An 18,842-nucleotide genomic window follows, 5' to 3' on the forward strand; every position below is an offset into this window, starting at 1 on the left:
CCGCCCGGCTCCTTCCCACCTGCCCCCGCCGAGCCGGCTGTGGCGTGGGCTTCTCCCACCCGAGCCTCCCGTCAGCTGGGGTGAGCTGGGAAGCGGAGGCCCGGAAGGTGGCCACCGTTTCCCGAAATCAGACGCGTCAGCACCTCTTGGAGCACGTGTCCCACTAGTGCATGCACTCTCCAGCCCCACTGCTGGTGTGTCAGCGCCCGATCACACGGGTGGACAGAAATGGGATTTGTGCGGCTCTCTGTGGACCGGGTGCCCCCTCGCCCGCCCTTCGTCCGAGGTGAAGGCCCTGTCTACATGCTGTGGAGCTCCCGCCATCTCAGACCGCTCCCGGTGCAGCTCTGACCTCGGGGAACCCGTGGGGCAGGGGTGCTGTGGCCCCCGTTCCGCAAGTGAGGTGACTTGTCCTCGAGGGGCTGAGTGACTTCTCTAAGGTTTAAGGTTTAACAGGACGAAGCAGGGTCATGATTCAAACCGTGGGCTTTTTTTTTTTTTTTTTTAAGATTTAATGTCGTTAGAGCAGTTTTAGTCTTACGATAAAAATTGAGAAAGTGCTGACACTTCCCACATACCCTCTGCCCTGACACGTGCACAGCCTCCCCCCGTGAGCACCCCCACCAGAGAGCTGCCTCGTTACGACTGACGGACCTCCACCCCCGCGTCGTCATCACCCAGAGTCCCCAGTTCGCGTCAAGGTCCCTCTCGGCGTGTGCCTTCCGCGGGCTCGGACGCACGCGTGATGGCAGGCAGACCCGCCGTTACGGTCTCGCCCGGCGCGGTCCACTGCCCTCGACACCCCTGGGCCCCGAGCTGTTCTGCCCTCCCCGGCCCCCAGCCCCCGGCCACCGCTGATCTTACCGTCCCCGCCGTCCTGCCTGTTCGGGAATGTCCCGTGGATGGTCGGCCACACGGCGTGCGGCCTTTTCAGACCGGCCGCTCGCCCTCAGTCATGCGCGTCCACACTTCCTCCGGGTCTCTTGCCGGCTTGATGGCTCGTCTCTTTCTAGCGCCAGGTAATATCCCGCCGTCTGGAGGGACCGCGGCTTATTCGTCCGTCACCTGCTAAGGCCACGTTAGTTACTCCTGGGTTTTGGTGATTATGGATAAAGATGCCGTTCACACCCGAGCTCAGCTTTTGGTGTGGACATAAGCCGTCGGCTCCTTTGGGTAAACGCCAAGCAGCGCGATTGCGGGATCCGGTGGCGGATGTTTACTTCCGTGAGAAACCGCCGCCGATCTCCCGAAGCGGCCGCACCGCGATTCTGAGTTCCCGCCAGCCGTGACCGGCAGCTCCTGTTGCTCTGTGTCCTCGCCCTGTGTGTGTGTGTGGGGGGGGGGGGGGGGGGGGGGGCAGAGTCCTGGATTTGGCTGTTCAGACGGGTGTGCAGTGGGGGTCGCGCTGTTACTTTGATTTGCATTTCCTTGGTGACCAAGACGTTGACCACCTTCTCCATGCTCCCCTGTCTTGTGCTTGCAGCCTGAGGCTGGTCTCGTTCTCTTGACGTGGTCTTTCCCAGAGCAGAACCTTTCCATTTGGACGCAGCCCAGCTGATCGACTCTCGCTCACGGATTGTGCCTTCAGTGCTGTCTCTGAACAGGCCCCACCCACCCCAAGGTCGTCTAGCTTTTCTCCTGTGTCGTCTTCGAGTTTTATAGTTTTTTATTTCCCATTTAGGTGAATGACCCCATTGGGGTTGATTGCTGCGAAGGCTGGAAGGTCTGTGTCCACGTTCATTTTTCTGCACGTGGACGTCCCAGGGTTCTGGCGCTGTGTGTCGACCCCGCTGCCTTCGCTCCTTTGTCAAGACCCGCGCGTGTCCCTGTGAGGGTCTCTGGCTGCTCGGTAGCCATCTCTCACCTTGAGCGCAAGCGTGGTGACAGTGAGGTGCTGGCTGTCGTGGCTCGGGCCGTGACGAGAGGCTGAGAGAGCGCAGTGGCATCGGTGTGTTTCTCCTGTTGGAAAATGACAGTCTGGCGCTCACCAGTTGACCCGAGAGGGGTTCTGTGAGCTCGTCGGGCTGGGTGTCTTTATCTTTAAATCTTACTGACAAGGACAGTCAGGTTTTTATGCGTCAGGGGATTTGCCCAAGTTCCAGTGCAAATAAGTGCTCACGCTGAGACTGCTCTCGGTCTGTCCTGCATAGACTGGTTTGTGACCTGTCTCCTCTGCAGTGGTGATGGGACACCCAGTTCATCTCAAAATAAGTGCTAATGAATGGTGTTTTATTGGGTTCTGCCATAATCTCTTGAAGGTTATCAGTTGCTTTTTACCTTGCTCAAGGGTTTCTCCTTCATTAGCTCAGCCTAATCCCACAGCCTCCCTTGCTGTGCAGCAGAAGCTTCCAGAGGCTGAGAGGTGGTCTCCTGGCATCCTTCCTGGAGGCTTGTCAGGATGGGGCCAGAGGCGGGGGGGGGGGGGGGGGGGGGGGGGGGGGGCGCGGGGGACATGCCCGGAAGTGGGGACGAGAGGGAGCCGCACTGGGAATGGCAGGGAGGTGCTGGGAGTGGGGTGCTGCGCAGAGGGGGCCCCAAGTTACTCCCATGCTTCTTGCTTTTTACCTTGCTCAAGGGATTCTCCTTCATTAGCTCAGCCTAATCCCACAGCCTCCCTTGCTGTAGCAGCAGAAGCTTCCAGAGGCTGGGGGGTGGTCTCCTGGTGTCCCTCCTGGAGGCTTGTCAGGATGAGGACGGGGGGGGCGGGAGTGGGGTGCCGCACAGTGGGGGCCCCAAGTTACTCCCATGCTTCTTGGCAGAATTAGGCTGCAGCCCGGAGACAGAAAACACACCAGGATCGGAGCAGGGAAACAGAGTGGACAAGTGTTAACTAGACCAAAGGCAGTGAGCTGCCTGGAGGGACCGTGGGGCAGGCCCCACAGCAGGGGCGAGGCAGAGGCCAGCAGGGGAGAGGCTGCAAGCTGGGAGGCTGCCCCTCAAGGCCACGCTGCCCGCCTCGCCTCTGGGTGCTGACCGAGTGCTCTGTCCCCACGGAGACAGTGTAGAAACCCGTCGGAGCCACTGCAGGACTGGGCGGCTGTCCCCAAGAAAAACGGCGCAGCACCGCTCACCACTGCCTGGAAGACGTCCAAAACCAGAGCAAGCTCCTGTTGGAACTGTGACACCTCCCTCCCTCGAGGCCTGGGGGACCCCCCCCCCCCCCCCCCCCGCCCAGCGGAAGCCTGGAGGCCAGCAAGCCACGGGGAAGGGGCTTCCTGTCCTGGTTACAACAGGAGTGCCAGCCCCGGGGGCTCTGACTCTTCCTCCTGTGGGGAGGCCAGAGGGGAGGCAGAGGCACAGACCGGGCAGGTGGGGCCTGGGCAGGTGGGGCCTGAGCCGGTGACACCGTGGGAGAGCTAAGTGGTGTTTATAAGTAGATGATTTCCCGCTCTGTTTACTCTGATTTTCTTTTTGCTGGGTGTCCGTGGCCAGGATGCACTAAGGGAGCGTGTGACTGAGAGAGGGGTTGACGGGAAAGAGAAAATCCAAGACCCTGAAATGCTGTCTGTGTCATCAAAATGATTCAGCTACATTTAACTCGAATTAAGGATGTTTAATTCTGCTTCTTTGAAAACTGATATCCTCAGACTAACATTAATTAAAGTATCTGGTTAAGTAGGAAAATCCGTTGTTAAACTTTGCACATAATGGATTTTGGAAAATTTTTAAATGAAAACATGTTATTTTTTGATACTACCTAAAGGATTTATTGTTGTTATTTTGAAGTGAATTAATAAAAATTTTTAAATATATCGGTTTAATATGGAAATTGTCAATAGATGATGCCCACGGAGACAAAAGCTCTTGGGGCCTCAGTGATTTGTATGAGGGGCATCCTGGGAGCACAGTGTTTGGGGACCGCTGCCCCTGAGAGGCTTGCCGCTTTGCAGGAGGGCCCCGCTAGGGCTGAGTCCTTCCAAACTGGCAGTGTTGGTGAGAGCCTAAAAAATACCTTTCTGGGGCGCCTGGGTGGCGCAGTCGGTTAAGCGTCCGACTTCAGCCAGGTCACGATCTCGCGGTCCGTGAGTTCGAGCCCCGCGTCAGGCTCTGGGCTGATGGCTCGGAGCCTGGAGCCTGTTTCCGATTCTGTGTCTCCCTCTCTCTCTGCCCCTCCCCCGTTCATGCTCTATCTCTCTCTGTCCCAAAAATAAATTAAAAAAAAAAAAATACCTTTCTGATCAAATAAGATGAAAAAATGCTGAAAAAAAATGCTGTTAACTTCATGGACTCATTTAAAAGTAGGGGTGCCTGGGGGGCTGTCGGTTAAGGATGCAACTTGGGCTCAGGTCGTAATCTCATGGTTCGTGGGTTTGAACCCCTTGTCGGGCTCTGTGCTGACAGCCGGGAGCCTGGAGCTGCTTCAGATTCTGTGTCTCCCTCTCTCTCTGCCCCTCCCCTGCTCGCTGTCTTTTTCTCTCTTTTGAAAATAAATAAGAAAACATTAAAAAAGTGTTTAAAGTAATAGGAGTTTCAGCACTGTTACCACAGGACTAATTTCACAGTGTCCTAAACGCTGTATGTGGAGTGCGTCCTCTGTGACGAGAAGGTGTGGGCAGGCCACGCTGGCGTAGAGGCCGCGCCTTTACGAGGACCTGTTCCTTCTGTGTTGTGTTGCCATCCCCTGCCCGTGACCCTCACCCAAACTCCAGGTACAAGACAGTGTCACGCGGGGGCACCTGGGGGGGCTCCATCAGTTAAGCATCCGCCTCGATTTCCGCTCTGGTCATGATCTCGGGGTCGTGAGTTCGAGCCCCGTGCTCGCGAGAGTAGCCCCCTCTCCCTCTCTCTCTGCCCCTCCTCCGCTCAGTCTGTCTCTCTCAAATAAATTAATTAAAAAAAGAAAATAGCGTCATGCCCACGTTGCAGCGGGCAGGGAGCCACGGCCGGAGTGTGTTCCTGTTCCCGCGGTGCCGGGTGGGTCGGCCGAGTCCCGGGACAGCCCCGCTGCAGGGAGGCTGGAAGGTAGTCGTTAGCCGCTCAGCAAGATTCCCGTGGCGTGTCAGGCGTCCGCCCCGCGTGGTGGGTCCACGCACCACCTTGTGGGAGGCTCCTCCCGGCACACGAGGTGAAAAAGGCCACAGAAATACGCATAGTCAACGTAATCCCATTTTTGTGTAAAAAATTCAGCACCCCTCAACTAAACCTATGTTTTACAGGATACATCTGTTTAAAAAAATAAAGTGTACATATGTTTATATATAAATACACGGGAAAACATTCAAAGGAAGTGCTCCAAACCGATAGTGGGAGCTACCTCGGGGGTGGAAGGCAAAACTGGGGATGGGTCCAGGACATTTTTGTTTTATCTTCTGTTATTCTGAGTTTTTATCACGGGAATACGAACATATTTTACCTGCTAAAAATAATTCCTTTGGAGAAAAAAATGATTTTTCTTCATTCTTTTCCTAGGAACAGAGTGCGAGGCCTGGCACTGGATGCCCGAGGCTGGGTTCGTGTGGCCCAGCCAGTGATGGGTTCGGCAGGGGTCAGGCCAGGAGGGGACTGGGCCCGAGAGACAGGTCTTGTGCAGTTTCCCAGCACAATGAGAGGAAGTTTTTTTGTTTGTTTTTTTATTTTTTTTAATGTTTATTTACTTTTGAGAGAGAGAGAGACACACACACAAAGTGTGAGCGGGGGAGGGGCAGACAGCGAGGGACACACAGAACCGGAAGCAGGCTCCAGGCCCTGAGCTGTCGGCACAGAGCCCGACGCGGGGCTCGAACTCACGGGAGATCGTGACCTGAGCCGAAGTCGGACGCTCAACTGACTGAGCCACCCAGGCGCCCCGAGAGGAAGTTTTAAAATAGATTGCAAATAAAAGTTCCAGAGAATACTGAAGAGGCCACAACTAAGGCTCCGTGATTTAAATCCTTCTGCAAAGAGCGGCTTTGCTCATTACCTACCCTGTGTAAACAACGCCCCAAATCGGAGGGAAGGGAAGCAAACAGATGGGCCGGGAAAGTCAGCGGGTGGCCGGTGCCCACGAACCCGACAGTGCGGGGAGCCTCCGCGGGTCTGCGCACCCCTTCCACGCCAGGAGCCCCTTTGGAGCAGCGGAGCGCCGCGGGGGGGATCGGGGCCCTGTGGGGATGCGGGTCAGGTGCCGGGGAGCTTCCCGGGGAGGCAGGACCGGGGGCTGAGGGACAGAGACACCGCTTACCGCCCTGCTGTGGTTTTGTGTGGTTTCCAGGGAAGGCCAGCGCCTTGAGAGCTCAGCGGCCGCGGCGCTCCTGCGGGAGTCAGCAGGGTTCGAGTCCCGCAGCGGTGGTTATGTAGCTTGTAGCTGTGCTGCCCTCTGGGCTTTGTAAACAGTGGTGACAACTTGTTTGGTGATCGCTCCGTGTCGTTCCACCGCTGTAGCCGCGACGCCGTCGGCAGCTCCCTCGTCTCCACCGTGACCGCAGCAGTGCACACACTCGCACGCGCACTGAGCTGGCGGAGACGTGGCGGTGCTGCTGCTGAGCTTCCTGCTCACGCCTGCGTCCCCGGCTGTGCGGGCGGAGGAGGCCCCCGGGGGCCGTTCCGGTGCTTGCTCACCTTCGCACAGTTTTTAGTATCCGCCCTCGTTCGTGTTGACGGGAGACGCCGGGTCTCCGGAGCGGGGACAGGTTTAATAACTGACTCACAACGACCACACTCGTGCCTGGCGCTCGATCCTTACCCCTGGGCCGTTGCAACGGCAGCCACGTCGGGTGTCGCCCTACACGCACCGGGGTTGTGCTGTAGGTGAGGAGACCTGAAAACGGGAATCGGGGAGCTTATATGCACGCTGAGAGGGGACAGAGACCCTGGCTCTTTGAGCAAGTGACCTTGGAGACAGAAGGGAGGACTCTGGGTTTTCCCTCCTACGCTTTGCAGTGTAGACAGATGTGTCCGGAGGGAGGGGGACACGGCCGGCCCCTCCCCAGATATGCTCACTTCATCCCTGAGATGTAAGGACTGGCCCCGGGGAGGTGAATCTGTCCCAGAGTTTGCCCTGTCTGTTCCCTCGTAATTTAGCGGCCGAGTCCAAGACCGGGAGACGGTGGGTCCAGGTTCTCCGGCTCGGTTTCCCGACGGTCCCGGGCCGCTAGTGTGAGCGCCAGACGGCGCCACGTCCTTGCCGGAACTCGCCCGCCGGGCTTCTGACTTTCCTGCCCGTCTAGTGGTTGGGAGATGACACTCTACCGTGGCTTTGCCCGTGAAGACGTTGCCGAGGGACCTGCTCACACCTGTGCCCACTTGTGTTGGGTTCTCTTTTTTCTTGATTTGTAGAAGCTACAGATACCGGCTGCTAATCCTGCGACGATTGTGTCGCACATACACTGAGTCCGTTTGTGGCTTGTGTTTTCCGCTTGCTCTGTGGGGACTTGATGAACAGAAGCTCTTGACCTTAATGTCAACCAACTTGTCAGTCTTCTCACGATTTTCAGCGTTGATTCCTGACCTCATCGCTATCCCGAGGTCAGGAATATTCTTCTTTTTGTCTTAAAATTGTTTTGCAGGTGATCTTTAAGAATGGAATAAGGTGGGTGGCAAGCTGATTTTTCCTCTCTCTCCGGATGACTGTGGGGCTGCTGTTACTCACGTGTGCTCTGTTTCCCATGTCCGTACCTCCACCAATACTTGACTTTTGAAATTGAGGCTTGGTAATGAGTCTCTGGATCCGAAGTGCCAGATCTCCTTACCTTATCTTGGCTATGCTGAGCCTTGCTCTTTCATGTAAGATTTTACGGTAAGTTTGTAAACTCTCCAAAACGCCACTGACGTATTTTTGCAATTGTATTTTCGTCTGTGGACCCATGGGAGAATTGACATCCTTAGAATGTTGAGTTTTCCTATCCGTGAAATTGGTATTTGTCTCCATTTACTTAGGCTTCATTTTCTTTCAGTAAAATTTTATAACTCCCTTTTTTTATATATATATTTTTTAACGTTTTATTTATTTTTGAGACAGAGAGAGACAGAGCATGAACGGGGGAGGGCAGAGAGAGAGGGAGACACAGAATCGGAAGCAGGCTCCAGGCTCCGAGCCGTCAGCCCAGAGCCCGACGCGGGGCTCGAACCCACGGACCGCGAGATCGTGACCTGAGCCGAAGTCGGACGCCTAACCGACTGAGCCACCCAGGCGCCCCTATAACTCCCTTTTTTAAAAATTAGATTTATTTAATTAGATTTATTTTTAGAGCTTCTTTTCTGTAATCAGCTCTGGGACACTGGGGTCTGTGTCCCCTTCCCCTGGCCAGCAGGGTCCCCTCTGGCTCTGTCTCCAGAGGTCCTGGGGGAGTGGCCAGGAGGGAGGAGGAAGGTCCAGACCCTTCCTGTCTGCTCCCTGCAGCTCCTCACCCCTGCCCAGCAGTTCTTCCTCCTGTAGCCTCTGAGACCAGTTTTCAGCTCCCCCTTCCCCCTGGGCCAGTCTCATAGTCCTTCAGGCACCATGTGGCCACATCCGAGGTCTGGGTCCCCCACCAGCGCTCCCCTCCCTCCCCCCATCTGGCTGCTGAGTTTACATCACTGCTTCCTCTGTCCCTGGGGGTGCAGTCCTTTCCCACGGCGGCCGTCTCCTGACCTCTTAGGATCTTTTTCTGCCTTTCCGGGTCTCTGACGCCTGGTTAGAGGTTCTTTCCATGAAGTTGTCCCTGTTGAAAGACGCGGTGTGGTCTTGCTGTCTGCCTAGACGCTGCCTGATACGCCAGGAGCCGTAAATATGTCGGCTGGAAGTCTTACCTCTCAAATTCTCTATGTTCCCTCTTTTTAGAAAAACCTTCAGAGGATCTGGTCTCCATTTTGAACTAAATAGTCTCCTTTTTAGGGACGCCTGGGGGGCTCAGTCGGTTGAGCATCCGACTCGGGTCATGATCTCACAGTTTGTGACTTCGAGCCCCGCGTCGGGCTTTGTGCTGACAGCTCAGACCCCGGAGCCTGCTTCGGATTCCGTCTCTCTCTTTCTGCCCCTCTTCTGCTTGTGTGCTTTCTCTCCCTCTCTCAAAAACACATAAGTAAGACACGGAAGAGAAATAGTCTCCTTTGTGAGAGTTTACTTGTTCGGTAAGTGCTTCCTGACACCTGCTGTGTACCGGCCCGGTGGGAAGTGGGGGGCGTTATGCGAGCAGGACAAACACAGCTCTGGCCCCACCGGGGCTGACGGTCTAGCGTTTAGACCCTGGGTTCGGAATTTCTAGTTCTAATCGTAAGTGAAACACGCAGGTCCCCGGCTCGCCCCGGGCCTCCGGCTGGGCGACCCTGAGCGGGTGCCTCACTGGCTCCCGCGTTCTTGCGGGGAGATTGAGGAGGTTGGACTGGCTGGTCTAGGTCACTGCTTGTGCTGAAATGAGCCACTTCCAGTGGTGGCTCGGTGGGACGGTTCAGTGTGGCTGCACTCTTGCGGAGGCAGTTTGGCACCCTGGGCCGTGGGGTTCTGCCTTCCCCCGTTTGCTGGTGTTCCCACCCTGGAGAGGCCCCGACACCTCTCAGCCTTGGCCGGGACGCGTGAAGGCATCCCCGAGGGGCCCTCCGCCGTTCACGATTTGAGGCGGACGTAGCGGGTGGGCGGCTTCTCCGAATCCTACGCGGGGTCCCGGTGCACGGGAGGGCCCTCTGGTTCTTCCGGAAGCCTGGCCTCATGCTGCTGCAGGTGACGCTGGCGGTCCGGCCGTGATCTCGACGTCTGGAGTCAGGCTTTGTAGGTGGCTCTCGGGGCAGCGAGATGGAGCCTGCTCCCTGTGGCTGGGCCACGCGGACGTGACATGTGACCTGGCGTCGCCCCTCGCCTCCTGTAGTACTTGGCGCTGAGTACTACTACAGCGCTCAGTACTTGTGCTGAGTTGTCAGCAGTTGAAGAGGGGAGTTGGTGCCGAAGGGGGGCCGGTGTCCTGGCCGTGTCATGTCCCCTCTGGTGCCGTGTGGGGAGAGTGAATACTCCGTGCCCGAGGGATGCTGAGTCCGCGGGCATTTCCTGGTCGTTCCCGCAGGAACTTCTCTGTCTTCACACGGGAAGGGGGCGGTGGAAGCAAGCAAACAAATGCCGAGGTTCTGCTCGTCGGTGAACTGCTGGAGTGCGGCCACCCCCATTCGGTTCTGGGCAGGGGTTTTCTTCTGTCCGCTCGCTTGTTAAGCTTCTCTCTCTCCTTTACGCTTCAAAAGCCCGCGGGTCTGCGTGCGGGACCAGGTGTCGGCTGCCATGCGGTGGCCCGGTCCCGGCCTGGGTGTCGTCTGCAGCCTCCTGGGCTTAAAACTTACACTTGGGTCTTGTCACAAAGCCACGTGCTCCCTACCCACTCCCCCCAGATGAGGATTTGGAACAGCACACACGTGAGTTGTGCGAAGGGCTCGCCTCGTACGCGTGTGGAGGCGCCCTTGCTCTAGCAACGGCCTGACGTTTGCCGCGTGCTCACCTCGGCTGTGGCCGCGCGTTCGAACGGCTGCTGGCTTCCCTGGCCCATCGGCCCTGGGCCCCCTGATGCTGGGCACTTAGGTGCCCGCATGACTCGTCTTCCTTGGCTCTTGCTCTTGTGCTGGGCAGGAGGTGTTCAGAGGACAGAGGGCCCTGCTTCCTGGGCCACTTTGTGCCCCGGGGGCGGGGGTGGGGGGGAACCAGCAGCCTCGGAGGGGGCCCCAGGGCAGCCCCGCAGCCAGTGCAGTTAGCGGTGGCCTCTGAAAAGAGGAGCCTGGGGGCCATGGCCAAAGGCGGGGTGGCGAAGCGGGTGCCCGGAAGGGTCTGGACGGCAGGAACCAGGCCTCACCCGCTGCGTGGCATCCCCTGAAGGGTGCTGAGCAGGGGTACCGGGCAGGTGTCAGGGAGCACATAGCGCAGGGCGGGGGAGGGGGAGGACCCCAGAGGGGGCTGGCCACCCCACACTGGCCCTGGGGCCAGGGGGAGCAGTGGTCTGGAAAGAGATGGCCGGGCTCCGGATACATTTTTTATAGATAGAATCAGCTTTTGCCTATCTTTTGAAAAAGAAATTTCTTAGACAAATTCTTCTCGAGAATGGGTCGTATCTGGTCACCTGCTGGCAGGGAACCAGCCCGGTGAGCAAACAGCAGGAGGCAGAAGGCCGGGCGGGTGCGGACAGTGTCGGAGAGCCAGGGCCTGGGGTGCCGGCCACCAGGCCGGGACGCACCTGGGTCTGAACGGGAGCCACAAGGCTCCCCCCCCCCCACCCCCAGCAGTGTCCCTGAGACCAGCATAGAGGCAGTGCGCACAGGCCACCCAGCCCTGTCAGGGGACGAGCGGATCTTCTGTGCAACTTGATTTCTCAGCGGGAGCTCCCGGCTGAGCTCCGGCACGGTCCACGGGGGAGGCCCGTCGCGGCTCCCACGGCTTCACCGGGGGACCGCTCAGGGTGACGGCTTTCCACCTGCTGTCCCCTGGGCTCCTCTCTGGGGGTGTGGGTGTCGTGGTCACCTCTCTGTGCTCCTGCACCCGTTGTCCCTTGTTACACTCAGCTGCTGTCCTGCTCCCCGCGCACAGCACCATCCGCTATGCGCACAGGAAGAGGGAGAGGTGCCTTTGCTGTGACAGCGTGCAGACAGACGGCTTCTCGAGCTCTTGGTGGGATGTTAGGGCTCGCGAGGTACTTGTATTACTCGTCCCGAGGACTCCGAGCGGCGGCTGCAGGTGCGACCCTCGGATGTCCCGCCCTTTTTCTTCACACCTGCCCTTTATGCTGTCCCTGAGACAGTCCCTCCCTCCCTCCCTCCCTCTGCCTCCCTCTGCCTCCCTCCCTCTCTCTCTCCTTCCTGTCCTCCTTCCTGCCCTCCCTCCTTCTCTCCATCTCCCTCCCTCCTCCCTTCCCTCCCCTACTCCTGTCCTGCCCCTTCCCTCTTTTTCTCCGTCCCTTCCTCCTACCCCCACCGTCCCTCCTTCCCCCTCCTTCTCCCCTCCCTTCTTTCCCCTCCCTCCCCCTCCCTCCCCTGTCCCTCTTTCCCTCTTTCTTCCTCCCTCCCTGTCTCTCCCTCACCCTCCCTCCCTCTCCGTCTCTCTCTCTCTCTCTCTCCCTCCCCTTCTGCCCCGTTTTGCTGTTTCTGCCGCTGCTTCTTGGGTCAGTTCTTCTGCTCCCCGTGGCCAACAGGCTGCCGGTTCCTGAGCTTACGCGCTGTATTTCGGACGACTTCGCTGAAGCGTCCGTGCCAGTGCCGTGTGCGGCGTGGCCTTGCCCTGCCTGTCCCGCCGCTGCGTTCCAGCCTGGCCTCTGCTCCTGCCAGCCTGGCCTTCTCTTCTCCCTGGGAGTGAGGCCCTTTCTCAGCCTCCCAGCCGTCCTGACCCGCAGTCACTGTCCTCAGTGTAGCCTCCAGGGGCCTCTGGTTTCTTCCAGAGTGTGGCCTGCAGCCACGGGTAGCCTCTCAGGGGGACCTGTAGACGGGGAGTTGCTTGGAGCCCGAGACCTGTCGTGTGCTCCTCCCGGGCGCCCCGTGCTCCTGTGCCCGCGACCGTGCTGGAGACACTTGTGGAGAGCCCCGTGGCCACACGGAGTAGGCGAAGTGAAGGCCGTTGCTATCGACACCTATGTGGCTTTTTAATAAAAATGAAAGGATTCAAAATAAGGTGCTCGTTTCTCTGGTTCGGGCCTGAGTGATTGGGGGGCAGGGGTGAGAAGCCGGGTTCTGGGTGTCAGTACAGCACAGCGTGAGGGGAGCGGCCAATGGCTGGAAGGAGCCGGGGGGAGGCCGGGAGGGGAAGGAGGGAGAGCCAGGGCTCGGTGGCCTCAGGGCCGCTGCCCCCTCGGAGGCCACTGTGACTGGAGGGCCCCTCGAGTCTGTGTCAGGAACGTCGGGTGACGGCGGTCCCGGTGTTAGGCAGCCGAGTGGCCCGGGTGCAGGTGCAGTCCGGGGACAGGGGGGGAGCGAGGGCGTGTGTGGGGACGGCTTGGTGCCGAGACAGCCCCCAGAGCTGTACGAGGCGGTGAGGCGAGGCCGCCTCCCTGCAGGACGGCCGAGGTTCTCGTGCAGGAGGAGGGCAGAGGGGGTCAGGGCCTGCCTCCCAGTTTGCAGAAAACACGCTCACTTCTTCTGTGCCTGAAATTGGTCACTTTAGGGTTTCGAGTACCCAGGATATCAGAGATTTCAGCTGTGAGGCCTTTTACGTTTAAAATGGGAGGCCTTCTTTGTTGGACCCAGATCACATTTGGGGAAGTGACAATCCCATAATGACAGTGAATTAATTCTGGTCATTTCCCAGAGAAAGAACAAGACGTGTTAATGGCCTGTTGTCCTGTGCACCTGAGTTGGTCTGGTCTTTAGACACCAGCTGACCATCTGGGGATTCTTCAATTTCCTCGGATGCCTGTGAAATTATGTAAAAGCATAACGTTTACATTAATAGTTACTTCTCTGGCCACACCCGTTATGTTTTCCCCAGTTATTCGTCCGTGGTTCTTCATTTGCTCTTTTGGTGAGAGCCTTTGGGGGCCGGTCAGCCGGCACAACCCTCCTTGCGGTTTGCAGGCGTGAGCCGGGGCTCGTCTCCGGGCGCCGAGCTTCAGGGGCAGAGCGGATGCGTGGAGATCCTGGGGTGACTTTTATTTTCAACTTTGGGTTTTGGATCGGGGTCGTTCGTACAGAGCATGAGATTAACCCGGGACGACCCTCTCGTCTCCACGGCAGGGTGTCAGGCAGAACTCAGCCTCTCTTCCCGAGAAGGTAACGTGATGTACTTTTTCTTTGTGTTTAGGGCTCAAAGTTTGGGCGGGGAGTTGGACGCACTCAGACTTCTCAGCGCGCTTCTGCTCGGAGATCATTTGGAAGATCCAAGAGATTTAGTATCACTCGCTCCCTTGATGATCTTGAGGTAATTGAATTTTAGTTATTTTCTTTCTCCATCAGGTTTTTAAAAATGAACGTCGGTCGTGCAGATACGCCTGAATCTTCCTGGAATCCCACCCTCACCCATTCCCCTCCCTCCTTCTCCTGCTGTCGCCCTGATCTTCAAGTGTGGGGGGCCTCTCCTGCACATCCGGACCTTCCCTGCCCCCACCCGCCCCCGCCCGTGTCTGCGGACCGTCTCCTGTCTCATCGCTGCCCCTCTTGCCCCAGGAGTCTGCGGACATCACCGTGCCTTGCTGTAAACGTGGTAGACGTGAACTTGACTCGGCCTCACAAGAATCCCGAGGGAGGGCCTCTCGTCGCCCCCCTCTAAAGACAGCGTATCGATCCACAGATACCGAGTTCTTTTCTTTTATCCATGTTCCTTAAAGAGATGAATGGACTTGGCTGTCAGAGCGGTTTTAGGACCACAGAAAGGTGCAGAGCCCCCGACCCCCCCCCCCCCCGTGACCCCGGCTGTTCCCCCCCCTCACCGGCATGGCGCATGTCGGCCGACGGGCCGGGCGGACGTGTCCCTGTGAGGTTCACGGCTCGCGTGAGAGGCCGCTCTCTGTGCTCTCCGTTCTCAGGCTGTGGACAGGTGTGTGATGTCACGCCGCCTCCATCACAGTGTCACAGGCGGGGTTTCGCGGCCCTGAGAACCGCTGTGCTCCGCCTAGGCCGCCTCCCTTCTCCCTGGACCCGTGGCGGCCCCGACCCTTCTGCGGTTCACCGTGCGTTCGGCCTGGCGGTCTGCACAGGGGCCGTGGCACCGGCTGTCTTGTTCCGCCTCCCTTCAAACGCCGCCTGACCCGCAGGCTTTAGTCCCGTCGTGTCGTGCTGTGGCGTCTGTTGTGAGCGTCCCGGCCTCGCATCCGCCCCGCCGTGGACGGCCCCCCGCTGGGCAGCTGGAAACCTGCGCCCGGGGCCCCGTGGGCACATGCGGGAGGGAGGGCTTCCCAGGCATAGAATGCCGGTGATAGGCGTGGCCACGCGCCAGTCTCGGTGACCCTTCTCACGCAGGCTAGGGTCACCGGCGTGTGAGCCCGTCACGCCTCCTCTCCGCCCTTGGTGCTGGCGGGCTGGGAAGTTTCCATTTCGGTGAAATGGCGTCTGGTCTTACCCGGCATTTCACTGATGGTGCGTGAGGCCGAGTGGTCCGTGGGAGGCTCTTGGGCTGTTCGAGTTTTCTCCGTTTTGCATTAGCCTATTCACATCCTTTCCTAGTTTCAGATTTTGTATGTACGTATATGTGTGTGTGTGTGTGTGTGTGTGTGTGTGTGTGTGTTCTGGACACGAGTGCTTTGTCAGTGAATGTTTTGGAAAAATCTTTGTGGCTTATTCCCACCTTTGTTCAGGATGTCATTCGTTACACATATGTCTAATTCACCCTTTTTAAGTGTCCAGTTCAGCGCCATTAAGAGCAGTCACGGCGTCAGGGCACCTGTGACTCGTAGTTTCTGCTCAGGTCATGACCTCACCGTTCGTTGGATCGAGCCCCATGTCAGACTCTGTGCTGACAGCACGGAGCCTGCTTGGGATTCTCTCTCTTTCCTTCTGCTCCTTCCCAGCTCTCTCTCTCTCTCTCTCTCTCTCTCCCTCTCTTTCAAAAGAAATAAACATTAAAAAAAGGACATTCACAGTGTTGTGTGGCCGTGCCCACCCTCCGTCCCCAGCACTGAACCTCTGTGCCCGTGAAACACTGGCTCCCCACCCCCTCCCTTGGTCTCTGGAGCCCCACACTTTCCGGCTCTAGTGTTTCACAACACTGGGTCCTTGTGAAAATGGAATCACATGGGCTCTCTGCTTCTGGGTCTGGCGCGTTTCACTGAGCATAACGTCCTCCAGGCTTGTCCACGGCGTGGCAGGCGTCAAGACGTCCTTCCTTTTTATCCACGTGATCCGTCGTGTGGACATCGCACGTTGTGTTTATCCATCCCTCTGGTGACGCGCACTTAGGTTTCTCCCACCGTTTGGCGCTGTGAACACGGTTATGCAAACATCTGTTTGGTTCTAGCTTAAAAATTAATTCTAAATAAGATAAGTTCTTACAGGCTGATTGACAATAAACTGGAACTAACAGGCCTCGGTTGATTGTTGCTTCCAGTAGTAGGTTCGTTTGTGTTTTGATGTGAAACCGGGATGCTTGAATGTTAGAGGCAGAAGGGGTCTTTGAAGCCGCCCTGTCTTCTAGGCTGGATGTGGGAGGGTCGTCAGAGTCTGGGGGTGGGTCACAGAAGCAGGAGGGGGGCGCAGGCTGGAGGCTGGAGCTGGGGGGGGGGCACCTTGCCCGTGGTGTCGTGGTAACCGGGGGGCAGCGCAGGCCAGCAGGCCGCGTTGGGTCGGCAGCGGTCAGAAGTGGCTCCGGTGCGGCCCCTCGCTGGGTGGAAGGAGAGAGGTGAGTGTGCCGAGTGCGGGCCTTGTTCCGCTGTGTGTTCCGCTGTGTGTTCCGCTGTGTGTTCCGCTGTGTGTTCCGCTGTGTGTTCCCTGGGAGCCACACGGCTCCCAGGGAAGGGGGTCTTGGCGAAGCCCGCGTTCTCGGGTCAGCCTGTTGGCCAGCCGTTGGCTGCATTTTTCTGGGAGAAGGCTCGTGGGAGGGGCCTGAGCCTCCCAGGGGTGACAAGTGGCCCTAGCCCGGCTCGCGGTGGCAGCCCGCGGTCAAACCTCCGGGCTCCGTGGCTCCCGCTCACTCCTCCTCGCCCAAGAGAGAGCGCTGGGCCCTCCTGCCGCCCGCGTGTGCACCAGTGTCTGCGCCCTTGATCGAGGGCAGCGGGCAGCGGGCAGCGGGCAGCTCGGTCTTTGATCTCTGACCTTCAGGTCAGCTCCGCGAGGAGACCGTCGTGCTCTCTGTCTTACAGGTCAGGAAGCTGAGCCGCGGGGACTTCCAACAGCAGCTTCTAGGCCACACGCTAGGCTGCAAAGCCGTGGTCTTTCTACCACGTGTGGGACCTCTCGCTTTTGTTAAAATGGGACATTGGGAGACAGAGGAGTGAATCTTTGCTAAGTTTGTTTTTTTTTTTGTTTTCTTTTGTTTTTTGCCCAAAGGTTTCAAAATGTACAAGCTGCAAATACCTTTCTTGAACACTCGTCGCTGGTCACCTGTTTCTAAGGGAAGCTTGTTGAACACACTGTCTCTCTGTACTTCTCTTTGTTACTCTTTAGCGGGTGTCCTCGGCAGCCTGGGAGGCCGTCCCCGACCTCTTGGTCCTCGCACCCTCGGACGGTCCCCTCCCCAGAGGCACCGGCTTTCACGTCAGCCTTCAGGTGGTGCCTGATCATCCTGGGCCTCTCAGAACATTCTCTTCTCACTGCCCCCCGCCAGGGGCCCCTGCCCCCCCGGCCACCAGCAGCCCCGCTCCTCTGCGTAAGTCCTGTCTCGCGTCCTCGTCCGGGACACCAGCAGCTCGGATTGGGTTCCCCGGAGGGAGACTCAGGTGGAGAGCTCTGCAGGCCTGGGGACCCACGTCAACTGGGGTGATGAAACAGTACGCGTGTGAGTCAGTCCGAATGAGTGGCGACTGCATAAAACGAGAATAGCTGTTTTGTTTTTTTGTTTGGTTTAAAATGTAGACGAGTAAATCACAGCGTGGCCACGAGTGTGAGCGCTGGGAGGTGAGTGGACTGCAAGCCCCAGGTGATGTCAGTGCTCAGGAAGAGGGTGAAGGTGTGGTTCGTCCTTGATTTTCAAGAGAGGGAGGGAAAGAGAGAGAATCCCAAACAGACCCCGCACCGTCGGCACAGAGCCCGACGCGGGGCCTGGACCCACAAAACCGCGAGATCGTGACCTGAGCCAAAACCAGGAGTCGAACTCTTAACCAGCTGAGCCACCCTCATGCCCCAAGAACATCGCTTTTATTTTTTGTTAAAAAAAATTTTTTTTGAGAGAGAGAGAGAGTGAGAGCAGGGGAGGAACAGAGAGAGAGGGAGACACAGAATCGGAAGCAGGCTCCAGGCTCCGAGCCGTCAGCACAGAGCCCGACGCGGGGCCTGAACTCACAGACTGCGAGATCATGACCTGAGCCGAAGTCGGACGTTCAACTGACTGAGTCACCCAGGCGCCCCAAGAACACCGATTTTAAATGAATCAGATATACCAGTTAAAAAGAAAAGATTGTCAGACTGCATGTAAAATCTGATTATTTTCTTTACTAGAGACACATCCAAAAGTTAAGGACACAGAAAGCAAACAAAAAACTGGAAAAGGACACACTGAGCAGTACTAATCAGAACAGTGGCAGTCGCATTAATGCCAGCGGGGCCTTTCGGGCAAAAAGCATCCCTAGAGCTAAAAAGGGAGCCTTCAGAATCGTAAGAGGCAGTGAGAAGTTCTCATCCTGAAGTTTGTATGCATTCAGTAACATGGTCTCAACGTACCTAAAGCAAAAATGGGTAGAAGCAGGAGAAGGAGCGGACTAATTGACACGGCGGGAGGTTTTTTACACTCCCTGCCTCGCAACTGGCGGCTGGAGCAGGAGATCAAAGTCTGGAAGAGAGGATCTGAGCAGCACGACTCCCAACTTGGCCTCCCGGACGGACGTGCGGCATTGCACCCGATGGCCCGCTCTCTACCCCTCCTGGACCGTTTGAACGTTGAGCGCGTGCTGGGCCATAAAGCCGGTCTGCGTAGGCGCGGAGGACTCTCCAACAGTGTGTCCTGTGCCACAGCCAGCGTACTAGAAACCAGCGGCGAGCGGGTGGTGCCCGTGCATGTGGGAGAACGCGACCCGTCGCTCCAAGGAGAGTCGCTGTGGGGGTCGGGAGTGACGCTGCGGGCCTCCCCTCTGACCCGTGGCGTGCGGGTACGGGTGCCCACGGCGACGTTTGTGGTGTCACGATGCCCGTACGAGAAGGGAAGGGAAGTGGAAAGTCGTCTGGGGGTGAGAAGAAGAGCTGTAAAAACGTCACGCGGGAAGGGGAAGCTGGCAGAAATGAGGGCAGAAGCAGAAGTCGGTGACACAAATCAACAGACTAAACGGGCAGAGGAATACACGAAGAGGGGTTACTTCCCAGCTCAATTTATGAGGCCCCTGAACCTTGACCCCCAAACCTGATGCGGACTGAGA

General features: G+C 57.7%; 1 protein-coding gene across 4 annotated transcripts in view; it reads left to right on the forward strand.

The window, feature by feature from the left end:
• The window catches only part of RGS12 (regulator of G protein signaling 12), a 116,921-nt gene that overhangs the window by 25,533 nt on the left and 72,546 nt on the right, over positions 1–18,842 (forward strand). For all 4 annotated transcript variants that reach the window (XM_049630213.1, XM_049630216.1, XM_049630217.1 and 1 more), the window contains one exon: positions 13,649–13,765. In XM_049630213.1, coding sequence (XP_049486170.1) covers positions 13,649–13,765 — 117 coding nt within the window. The remainder of the gene's footprint in view (positions 1–13,648; positions 13,766–18,842) is intronic.

Source organism: Panthera uncia, chromosome B1 (assembly GCF_023721935.1).
Source record: "Panthera uncia isolate 11264 chromosome B1, Puncia_PCG_1.0, whole genome shotgun sequence".
Classification (NCBI taxonomy): Eukaryota; Metazoa; Chordata; class Mammalia; order Carnivora; family Felidae; genus Panthera; species Panthera uncia.